This window comes from Dendrobates tinctorius, unplaced genomic scaffold (genome assembly GCF_039654945.1).
Source record: "Dendrobates tinctorius isolate UK_male_01 unplaced genomic scaffold, ASM3965494v1 ptg000022l, whole genome shotgun sequence".
Classification (NCBI taxonomy): Eukaryota; Metazoa; Chordata; class Amphibia; order Anura; family Dendrobatidae; genus Dendrobates; species Dendrobates tinctorius.
This window is the reverse complement of record NW_027361690.1, coordinates 36,235,751-36,248,378: the sequence shown is the minus strand read 5'-3', so window position 1 is coordinate 36,248,378 and position 12,628 is coordinate 36,235,751. Positions and strand designations below refer to the sequence as shown.

General features: G+C 42.0%; 1 protein-coding gene across 1 annotated transcript in view; it reads right to left on the bottom strand.

Annotated features, from left to right (window-relative positions):
- Positions 1 to 2,149: 2,149 nt before the first annotated feature.
- TUBGCP4 (tubulin gamma complex component 4) overlaps positions 2,150 to 12,628 on the bottom strand; it is a 78,936-nt gene continuing 68,457 nt past the window's right edge. The window contains exon 18 of the mRNA XM_073568581.1: positions 2,150 to 2,306. Coding sequence (XP_073424682.1) covers positions 2,294 to 2,306 — 13 coding nt within the window. The 3' untranslated portion in view covers positions 2,150 to 2,293. The remainder of the gene's footprint in view (positions 2,307 to 12,628) is intronic.

Here is a 12,628-nt window from a genome sequence, read left to right as displayed (position 1 = left end):
AGATTGTAAACTTATGAGCAGGGCCCTCACTCCTCTTGGTATCTGTTTTGATCTATGTGTTTATTGGTTTGCTGTAATGTCGGTACAAGTCCCCTCTATAATGTAAAGTGCTGGGGAATATGTTGGTGCTATAGAAATAAAATTATTACTGTATGTAATCCATCTCATCTACCTTGTCTGCTCCTGCAGTGATTTTACGGTACACAGCACATGAATTGACGACTTTTCTTGTAGCTATGTATTATATATATATATATATATATATATATATATGTGTGTGTGTGTCACTGACATCTATATATCTATGTATTCTATTCTAACCTGTAACTCTAATTTTACTATACACGTCACAAGAATTGCCGGCTTTTATTCTAATATATGTGTGTGTGTTTTGATGAATATTTTCTTTGAAAATGATGTGTAAATGACAGATCTGCTGTATGTAAAAGCTCATGTTAAAGTTGCATTGCAATCGGAGAGCAATCGCACTGCATTCGGATGTAAATCTGATGCTAGGTGTGAAAAATCGGATTGTACTCGCATGACACTTGTGCAACTCTCGGCAGGGAGACTCGTTTAGTGTGATTCCAGCCTAAGGTAGAGCCGCTGGTCTTTTGGTTATCTAAGTGAACTACCCTGCCACTGGGTCTCTAAGGCAATTTCATCCACCCTGGCACCCCAACTCTAGAACTTTCTGACCTAGCCTACCAGATTGCAACAGCAGGTAAAATGATCTGATCTTCATTAGAAACCGCCTGCTACTCTTCTCATCATTGTTGGCATTTGCAGAATTATGTGGCTTAAGTTTTGGAGCGCAAACCCAGCTTTCTAGAACTCCATTGTAGGCCTATCCTTCCTAGGCTCTCACCTTTTTGTGGCTAGGCTAGATGAAATCATTTCTGGAGCTATCAGCTGCAAGAGTACATTCCTCCCACAAACCAGACCTAAACGCTCCACCTGAGCTTGCAAGTCACACCAGTTTTTTGCTCCTTTCGGCTATATTCCTCTAGCCACCAGGAGAAAACATCCACCACTCAGGAAAAGACATCCTTTAAGCCAACTCATTCCTAGCACCTCCATAGCCAGCCTGCAAAGTCCAAATCCAACAATTTATTTTCTGCATGATGGAGTGCCACCCGGGATCTCTTTTAATGTAGACAATCATCTTTTCCGCTTCTGGAACATGTGGCTCTACGATCTAGGAAGCCTGGTCCAGAAAGACCGGGGGGGGGGGGTGGGGGGGGGGGAGTTTGGGGGGTGAAAATTCTATATCAAAATCGGGATGAAACAGTGTTTCATATCTTGCCGCCCTCATTCATCCTCCTTGACTTTTGTTTTTTTCCAGGCCATTTCCTCTCCTCTCATCATACCTGTACCATCTCAAAGAAGAGTCCTAGCTTTTTATTCAAACCAGTTTGTGGTCTCTAAAAAAAGACGAGTCCTTCAAACCCAACCTGGACCGCCAAAGTTTCACTAAATGGGTTCTCTGTGCTTGGTCATAGCCTCCATGGAACCAGGCAAGTACCTATGCTTAGTGGATATGAAGGATGCCTCCACATCCCCATCATTTCCCCTCACCAGAGATCTGATTGACAAGTCTCTGCTGTATGCGTATAGAGACAGACCTGTCAATCCAGAGAGCGGGTGGGGAGATTCTATTGGGGACCCTCCTGTACAACTAGTCTACAACACGGTCTCGGTCCTTGGTGTCTTTTAAAGTATGTTTTAGTGCTTGATACATGCTGCCCAATCTGTGGCCATCATCAGCTGACAGGTTCACTTTAATGCAAACATGGATATCATTACTATGGCATAGGCACATTTCTTTATAGTTATAAACATTATACTTCATTTGCCATTTTCTTGCCTATGTTGCCAACTTATCTGGGTCTTCTGGAAAACTGTACAATGAAACTGAGAAGTATACGTTTTATATCTTCAGCAAAAACTCATTGTATGCAATTCTTTACAAGTAGTCGCATTATGGAATATCCTACCCCAAGAAATAGTAATGACACTGTCATCACGTGCAGACTATATGCAAATCCAAATAGACATGCATGATATGGAAAATTGATCTGAGTAATGTATACTTGATGATCTTGTCTTTTTTAACCTAGTAGTAGTTTGCAGTATGTAGCACAAGGAGTAGAAACAATATAATTTATTATACATAATGTACAGTAACAATTAGTGACCAGACTTGGGACGGTTTTCCAGTGAGTGTTTGGTATCTGCATCACAAGCTTCTTTTTATACACGTGAATAACCAGAAGTGGATCCATCATCGTGTTCATAATCCAAAACTGCAAGATGGAAAATAGTTTATATTAATCAGTGATATTAATGTGAAGAGAATAGACTGGGTTTAAAAAAAAAAAAAAAATACAACCAGCATTCACAGAGCCATAACACTTACAGACAACCTGTCTAATAGGTCTGCAGCATATTTTTCTTATTTACTAAATAATCATACATAGTCTAATATGTAAAAGAGATTTTAGGATTTTTTTTTTGTACAACCTCTATCTGTAAAAATCATTCATAGCCATAGGGTAGTCTCTTCTCCCTGCAGTATTAGTGCTCATAAGTGTGGACCACTAGATGCTGACAAAGGACTATACTGGCGCTTCCTACCATTCTCTACCCATTTATTGTGTAGTGCTGACAGTAACATACCAGTGCGTCTCACAAAATTAGAATATCATCAAAAGGTTAACTTATTTCAGCTCTTCAATACAAAAAGTGAAATACCGTATATACTCGTGTATAAGCCGACCTGAATATAAGCCGACCCCCCACCCCCAATTTTGCCACAAAAAACTGGGAGAACTTATTGGCTCGAGTAGCCTAGGGTGGGAAATGCTCCATAGATTGTTCCCCCATATGGTGTCCTCAGAAGAAGCTCCAGATTATTCCCCCATATGCTGCCCCCATAAGAAGCTCCATAGATTGTTCCCTCCTATGCTGCCCCCATAAGAAGCTCCATAGATTGTTCCCCCATATACTGCCCCCATGCTGCTGCTGCATGTAAAAATAAAAAAAAAAAGACATACTCACCTCTCCGTCGCTGGGTGACAGGTGCCGGTGTCACTGCTGGCACCTGAGATACTCACGTGTCCTGCGTCCATGGCTGCTCACCGCTATCTGCCACGTCATCAGTCAGTGACGTTCAGACTGCAGGGGGCGCGGCGCGCACTAACCACGTCACCGCGCCCTCTGCTGTCTGAAGTCGCTGACCGATGACAGACAGCAGCAAGCAGCCATGGACGCAGGACAGGTGAGTATCGCTATACTTACCCGTCCTGACGCTGTGTCTTGAGCCCCCAGCTTCTCCGCGCTCTCTCTTCCTGCCTTCAGCGGTCATGTGGTACCGCTCATTAAAAATCATGAATATGCGCATATTCATGAGTTTTAATGAGCGGCACCACGTGACCGCTGAAGGCAGGAAGAGAGAGCACGGGGAGAAGCTGGTGGCTCAAGACACAGCGTCAGGACGGGTAAGTATGACCTGACACCCCCTCCCCCCCTCACCCCCTTTGTATATGACTCGAATATAAGACGAGAGGGGGACTTTCAGCCCAATTTTTTGGGCTGAAAATCTCGGCTTATATTCGAGTATATACGGTATATATTATATATATACAGTGGGGGAAAAAAGTATTTAGTCAGTTAGCAATAGTGCAAGTTCCACCACTTAAAAAGATGAGAGGCGTCTGTAATTTACATCATAGGTAGACCTCAACTATGGGAGACAAACTGAGAAAAAAAAATCCAGAAAATCACATTGTTTTTTTTTTTCATTTTATTTGCATATTATGGTGGAAAATAAGTATTTGGTCAGAAACAAAATTTCATCTCAATACTTTGTGATATATCCTTTGTTGGCAATGACAGAGGTCAAACGTTTTCTGTAAGTCTTCACAAGGTTGCCACACACTGTTGTTGGTATGTTGGCCCATTCCTCCATGCAGATCTCCTCTAGAGCAGTGATGTTTTTGGCTTTTCGCTTGGCAACACGGACTTTCAACTCCCTCCAAAGGTTTTCTATAGGGTTGAGATCTGGAGACTGGCTAGGCCACTCCAGGACCTTGAAATGCTTTTTACGAAGCCACTCCTTCGTTGCCCTGGCAGTGTGCTTTGGATCATTGTCATGTTGAAAGACCCAGCCACGTTTCATATTCAATGCCCTTGCTGATGGAAGGAGGTTTGCACTCAAAATCTCACAATACATGGCCCCATTCATTCTTTCATGTACCCGGATCAGTCGTCCTGGCCCCTTTGCAGAGAAACAGCCCCAAAGCATGATGTTTCCACCACCATGCTTTACAGTAGGTATGGTGTTTGATGGATGCAACTCAGTATTCTTTTTCCTCCAAACACGACAAGTTGTGTTTCTACCAAACAGTTCCAGTTTGGTTTCATCAGACCACAGGACATTCTCTCAAAACTCCTCTGGATCATCCAAATGCTCTCTAGCAAACTTCAGACGGGCCCGGACATGTACAGGCTTAAGCAGTGGGGCACGTCTGGCACTGCAGGATCTGAGTCCATGGTGGCGTAGTGTGTTACTTATGGTAGGCCTTGTTACATTGGTCCCAGCTCTCTGCAGTTCATTCACTAGGTCCCCCCGCGTGGTTCTGGGATTTTTGCTCACCGTTCTTGTGATCATTCTGACCCCACGGGGTGGGATTTTGCGTGGAGCACCAGATCGAGGGAGATTATCAGTGGTCTTGTATGTCTTCCATTTTCTAATTATTGCTCCCACAGTTGATTTCTTCCCTCCAAGCTGGTTGGCTATTGCAGATTCAGTCTTCCCAGCCTGGTGCAGGGCTACAATTTTGTTTCTGGTGTCCTTTGACAGCTCTTTGGTCTTCACCATAGTGGAGTTTGGAGTCAGACTGTTTGAGGGTGTGCACAGGTGTCTTTTTATACTGATAAGTTTAAACAGGTGCCATTACTACAGGTAATGAGTGGAGGAAAGAGGAGACTCTTAAAGAAGAAGTTACAGGTCTGTGAGAGCCAGAAATCTTGATTGCTTGTTTCTGACCAAATACTTATTTTCCACCATAATATGCAAATAAAATGAAAAAAAAAACAGACAATGATTTTCTGGATTTTTTTTTCTCAGTTTGTCTCCCATAGTTGAGGTCTACCTATGATGTAAATTACAGACGCCTCTCATCTTTTTAAGTGGTGGAACTTGCACTATTGCTGACTGACTAAATACTTTTTTTCCCCACTGTGTGTGTGTGTGTATATATATATATATATATATATATATATATATATATATATATATATATACATACACATATATATATATACATATATATTCATTCATTACAAACAGTGATGTATTTCACATGTTTATTTCTGTTAATGTTGATGATTATGGCTTACAGCTAATGAAAACCCAAAAGTCATTATCTCAGTAAATTAGAATACTTTATAACACCAGCTTGAAAAACGATTTTAAAATCCAAAATGTCTTAGCCTACTGAAATGTATGTTCAGTAAATGCACTCAATGCTTGGTCGAGGCTCCTTTTGCATCAATGCGGTGTGGCTTGGAGGCAATCAGCCTGTGGCATTGCTGAGGTGTTATGGAAGCCCAGGTTGCTTTGATAGCAGCCTTCAGCTCGTCTGCTTTGTTAGGTCTGATGTCTCATCTTCCTCTATGATTCTCTAAGTGGTTAAGGTCAGACGAGTTTGCTGGCTAATCAGGCACAGTGATACTGTTGTTTTTAAATCAAGTATTTTATAGTTTTGCCCGTGTGGACAGGTGCCATGGACCTTTTTAAACACTTCCTGTTAATTATTCTCATTTACTGAGATAATGACTTTGGGTTTTTCATTGGCTGTAAGCCATAATCATCAACATTAACAGAAAAAACACTTGCAATTAATCACTCTGTAATGACTCTATATAATATATGAATGAGTTTTTCTTTTTGTATTGAAGAACTGAAATAAATTAACATGTTGATGATATTCTAATTTAGTGAGAAGCACCTGTATATAGCTGTCACCGACCCTTTCTAATAAAAGATTTAGGAGGTTGACCAGGTATCATTCAGTTGCCAGCAAAAATGTCATTTTCTGGGAGACGAAATCACTACACCACTAACATCACTGGTGGAAAATATAGTAATACTGCCTGCTTTCAGTGCCTTTTCCTGCTAATACTCCGCAGCTTTGTGCTGGCGAGCAGTGGCACTAGATGATGAAATCAAGCAGAATTCCAGTGAGTCTGGTTATAAATAACTCTGTTGTGCCAGTGTCTAACACTGACCCAGGCCACACTTGGGATGTTCTCATATCATGTTTTAGCCACATGTTCATTATTCCATTGAGGGTTCTACAGAACTTATGAACACAGGATTTAGGTGTGCCTCAATGGAACCATAGACTTTGATTATATCACACGGTGTGGTCGAAACGTGATGTGAACATGCCTTAAAAAATAGCTTGACCTTGAAATCACAGCAAGTCATAGAGATAAACATGATGGAAGGTTCTCTTTAAAGGGAATCTGTCGTCAGGTTTTCAGACCCCAAACTAACGTCATCTATGGAAAGTCCCTGTAACAGATAATGCCCAATCTTAATGCAAATGAGATACTAGTGCTGGGGGCTTAGCTCTAGACTTTCTGGCCTCTTTCCCCACCCGCTGGTTGCCATCGGTCAGTGACTGACAGATCACTCTTCTCTGTGACCTGTTTCCCTCACTAAAGCCCCCTTCACACATAGCGAGATGGCTAGCGATATCGCTAAAGCGTCACCGATTTTTTGACGTAATAGCGATATCGCTACATGTGACATTTACCTCTGACCAGCCCCCCCCGCTGGATATCGCTGATCGTGCGAGATCGGCCTGGTCCATTTCTCGCCATCGGCTTCGCCGACGAGCGACTCCATGGACGCGGGCGGAAGAAGTCACCCTCGCTGCGTGTGGCAGGTAAGTGACGACCGCCGACGCATTGCTGGTGAGATCTGCCTGTTTGGCAGCTCACTAGCGATCATTTAGCAATGCACCGGCGATCCTGACCGGGTCGTATCGTTGTCGGGATCGCTGGTGCATCGCTAAATGTAACGGGGCCTTAAGTTGCAGTGCCAATGCAATCAATTCCCGGGGGTGGCGCATGTGAATTAGCATCCCAAGGAAATTGTGGGAGATGAACTATCTGCACATGTCCTACCCCTGAGAGAATGATGGCACTTGCACAAGATCTTAGGGAGGAGCAGGTCACAAAGAAAAGTGATCAGCTACTGAGAGGGAGAGAGAGGACACAATTACAAGACCTCTGCACTTGTGGCTCATTTGCATAAAAATTGCAGATGGATTTGTATAAATTGGAGAGACAGATTTACAGAACACAGGTATGGATGTAGTCAACATTATAGGGACTTAACATAATGACGCTAGTTTAGGGTCTAAAAACCTGCAGACAGGTCCTCCCTAAAATGGGTTGACCACCCTAGAAACTTAAAAAAAAAAAAAAAAAAATATTGTAAATTAATTAAATCGAGTTGAGCGACTTTGGTCGGATCGGGTTTCATGAAACAAAATTTGTTTCAGATGAAACTGGTCCGACTAGGGCAAAAAAAGTTGGAGTTTCGTCCGAAACCCGACCCCAATGCAAGTAAATGGGAAATAAAAGTCGGCATTGAGCGGATGACATTCACTACTGCAGTGATTTTTTTGATAAGTCTGGATGAACATGTAGAGTGGTGGTGGCTTTCCCTTGTTTAAAGCACCACTCCCAACTTTTCTCCCCGCTACATTCTGCTGCGCGCAGGCACCGGACAGCATCATAACACTATTAACCTGCAGATTAATAGCATTATTTCTAGTGACAGGTTCCCTTTAGGTTCCCTGAACCTAGTCTTATACTTACTAGCCGCAATATTCATATTTTTTCGTATTCACTCTTAAACAGTTTGTGACCTGCCAAATTGTTCCAGTGTTTGCTGTCAATCCGGAAGTAACAAATCAGTGTAAGTCTAGGAGAGCTGAAAAAAGGCCAGAACGAGGCTCTCCTAGACTTACATTGAGAGCTTGTAATCAACACCGCTAACTTCCGCTCAGTCAGAAGTTGCGGACACAAAATTGTGGTGCGGGACTGGAGCTGAAGACGGCATCTGGAAAGTATAATATTTGGATCGAGGAACATATATTAGTGGCACCACTCCAGCATGGAAATAAAATTAAAAAAAATCATGCTAGAAAGGTATTTTAACCCCTTTGTGACCGGAGGTATTTTCGGTTTTGCTCCCCTTCTTCCCAGAGTCATAAGTTTTTTATTTTTCCATCAATATGGCCATGTCAGGGCTTGTTTTTTGCAGGCCAAGTTGTACTTTTGAACGACACCATTGGTTTTAACATATTATGTACTGGAAAACAGGAAAATTCCAAGTGTGGTGAAATTGCAAAAAAAAGTACAATCTCACACGTTTTTTTCTTTGGCTTTTTTGCTAGGATCACTAAATGCTAAAACTGGCCTACCATTATGATTATCCAGGTCATTACGCGTTCATAGACACCAAACATGTCTAGATTCTTTATGTAGGTGGTGAAAAAAAAAATCCAAACTTTGCTTAAAAAAAAAAAAATTAAAATTGCGCCACTTTCTGATACTCGTAGCATCTGCATTTTCCGTGGTCTCGGCTTGGGCGAGGGCTTATTTTTTGCGTGCCGAGCTGACGTTTTTAATGATACCATTTTGGTGCAGATACGATCTTTTGATTGCCCGTTATTGCATTTTAATGCAATGTCGTGGCAACCAAAAAAACATTTCTGGCGTTTTGACTTTTTTCTTACTACGCCGTTTAGCGATCAGGTTAATTTTTTTTTATTGATCGGGCGATTCTGAACGCGGCGATACCAAATGTGTAGGTTTAATTTTTTTTTTATTTTATTTTGAATGGGGCGAACTTTTAAATATACTTTTTTTTTTTGTTGGAAAGGGGTTAAAAAGTAGGAATTAGTCCTACCGGTAATGGTATTTCCAGGAATCCATCATGACAGCACCACCAGGAGGTTGTCCTTCTTATCCTTGATAGGGACAGGAACACAGAAGAGGTTAAATAGCTCCTCCCCAGTAACACCCTTCAGTGATTTTCTAAGTACCACACCAGGATGGACGCAACACAAATTTATTGAACTTCCTTCTACACATGTTATATCACATATATACCCTCCCTTGGATTTCCAGTCTGATAAGGGGTGCTGTAATGATGGAGTCCTTGGAATACCATTACAGGTAGGACTAATTCCTACTTTCCAGGACGTCCCTCCTGACAGCACCACCAGGAGAATTACCAAATTACTCCAACTAGGGCGGGATTACAGCCTGGAGGTCTTTCCTCCCAAAGGCTGTTTGATGATTTGCTGTAACATTTAATTTATAATGTTTACAAGAGGTATTAAATTTAGACCAGGTTGCGGCCTTGCATATCCGGTCCATGGATGCTCCCGTGCTCTCTGCCCATGAGGCGGAAATGGCTCTTAGAGAATGGGCCCTAAGGTTTTCTGGCGGAGTCTCAGCCGCCGACACATATGCTGCACTGATACTTGACTTGAACCATCTAGCCAGGGTAGCTTTCGATGCCTTCTTCCCTCTGTTTTTGCCTGCCATTTGGATAAAGAGGTTAGAGTCTACTCTCCAGTCTTTTAACGTACAAGAGGTGGAGAGCGCGTTGTTTCTCGTTGTTACAGGAAAGATATATATCTTTGTACCGTGTTAGCCAGTAGATAGAAGAATATTTAGAATTGAGAGTCCTCAGTGGTTGATACCATCTTTTCAGTTAGCCATTAAAAGGTAACAAATTGCAAGCTTTCAAGACTACTCAGGTCTCTTCATCAGGCTGGACTAATACAACATCTGAAGAATCGCATATTTAAACACAAAACCGCACAGAAATAACGCAATAGATAAGACAAGTGATGTGAAGCAGAATAACAATTGACATAATGACAATTCTGCTTCACATCACTTGTCTTATCTATTGCCGTTATTTCTGTGCTGTTTTGTGTTTAAATATGCGATTCTTCAGATGTTGTATTAGTCTAGCCTGATGAAGAGACCAGAGTAGTCTCGAAAGCTTGCAATGTGTTACCATCTTTTCAGTTAGCCATTAAAAGATATCAACCACTTTCTCGTTGTTGTAATTCTGGCACAAAGCAGGTAGTACTATTTCTTGACTCCGGTGGAAATCTGTAACCACCTTGGGAAGAAAGGTCGGATTTAATTTTAAGACGATGCAGTCTTCCTGGATCTTTAAATATGGATGCTCTATCTCTATAGACAGGGCTTGAATTTCCCCTATGCATCTAGCAGTAGTTATTGCTACTAGGAAGAGGGTTTTGAATATCACTGATCTTAAGAGGGCCTGCTCTAGTGGTTCATATGGATTCTTGCGTAGCACAGCTTTTATGAACCTCATTACCCAGGGATGATTGGCTAGGGGAAAGTCAAAGTATGAACCTAAAGGTACTGTCACACTTAGCGATATGACGCGGTCAGGATCGCTGGTGCATCGCTAAGTGGTCGCTAGTGAGCTGCCACACAGGCAGATCTCACTAGCGACATCGCTGGGGACGGGGGTCGCTACTTACCTGTCACACCAGGCGATCCTGCGTCCTCCCGCCTGGCTCCACGCGTCGCTCGTCGTCAGCAGGAAGCACCACAGGAAGCTGACGACGAGAAACAGTCCAGGATGTTCTCGCGCGATCAGCGATAACCAGCGGGGGAGCGGGTTGTAGGTAAGTATCACACACAGCGATATCGCTAGCAATATCGCTATAACGTCACAAGTTATAGCGATATTGCTAGCGATATCTCTTAGTGTGACATGCCCTTAAGGCTGACACTTGTACTTTCAGTGTACTAGGCTTTACACTGTGTTCCAAATTATTATGCAAATTGGATTTAAGTGTCATAAAGATGTAATTTTTTGTTTATCAAATAAACTCATAGATGGTATTGTGTATCAGGGCTCTTTGGATCACTGAAATCAATCTCAAATGCCTGTGATAATTAGTTTACCAGGTGAGCTCAATTAAAGGAAAGCTACTTAAGAATGATGTTCCACATTATTAAGCAGGGCACAGGTTTCAAAGAATTTAGGAAATAAAAAGGATCTCTCTGCTGCTGAAAAGCATCAAATAGTGCAATGCCTTGGTCAAGAGATGAAAACATTAGATATTTCCCAAAAACTTAAACGTGATCATTGTACTGTTAAGAGATTTGCGGTTGATTCTGAGCACAGACATGTTTGTGCTGATAAAGGCAGAATGAGGAAGGTTTCTGCCAGGCAAGTTCATTGGATTAAGAGAGTGGCTGCTAAAAAGCCATTACAAACCAGCAAACAGATATTTAAAGCTGCTGGTGCCTCTGGAGTCCCTCGAACCTCAAGGTGTAGGATCCTTCAAAGGCTTGCTGTGGTGCATAAATCTACTATTCGGCCACCCCTAAACAGTGTTCACAAGCAGAAATGGTTGAAGTGGGCCCAGACATACATGAAGACTAATTTTCAAACAGTCTTGTTTACTGATGTGTCGAGCAACCCTGGATGGTCCAGATGGATGGAGTAGTGGATGGTTGGTGGATGGCCACTATGTCCCAACAAGGCTGCGACATCAGCAAGGAGGTGGAGGAGTCATGTTTTGGGCCGTAATCATGGGGAAACAGCTGGTAGGGCCCTGAAGGTGTGAAAATGACCTCTGCAAAGTATATAGAGTTTCTGACTGACAGCTGTCTTCCATGGTATAAAAAGCTGAAACGTGCCTTCAGGAGCAAAATCATCTTCATGCATGACAATGCACCATCTCATTCTGCAAATAATAGCTCTGAGTCATTGGCTGCTATGGGCATAAAAAGGAGATAAACTCATGGTGTGGCCACCATCTTCCCCTGACCTCAACCCTATAGAGAACCTTTGGAGTATCATAAAGCAAAAGATCTATGAGGGTGGGAAGCAGTTCACATCAAAACAGCAACTCTGGGAGGCTATTCTGACTTCATGCAAAGAAATACAAGCAGAAACTCTCCAAAAACTCACAATTTCAATGGATGCAAGAATTGTGAAGGTGACATCAAAGAAGGGTTCCTATGTTAACGTGTAACTTGGCCTGTTAAGCTATTTAACTCCAAAATATCCTTTGTTCAGTGAATGTGACCTTATAATACTGCAAATTCCACAAATTAGCATTTTCAGTTCTTTAAAACATATCAAATGTTTAGAAATTCTACTGTGCCTAATAATTTGGAACAGTGCAATTTGAGTTTTTATTCATTTTGGAGATTATACTGTTATTATTGGGAGGTTTCTTCAACAAAATTTGATGTATACTCTAACCGGTGATGACTTTTATTAGACTGACTGTCATTTGTACCGACTATTTAGGAAAATCAGAGAAAAATATAATTTGCATAATAATTTGGAACACAGTGTAGTCCTCTGTCAAAGCCCACCTGGAGAAAGTCGAGAATATGAGGAATATTTGGACCCTGGGTGACTGATACTGGCACTTTACATTGAGAACAGAATGTTTTCCAGATTTTCCGTTATATGACTGAGGTTACTGGCTTCCTACTATTCTGCATAGTAGATATTACTGGATCA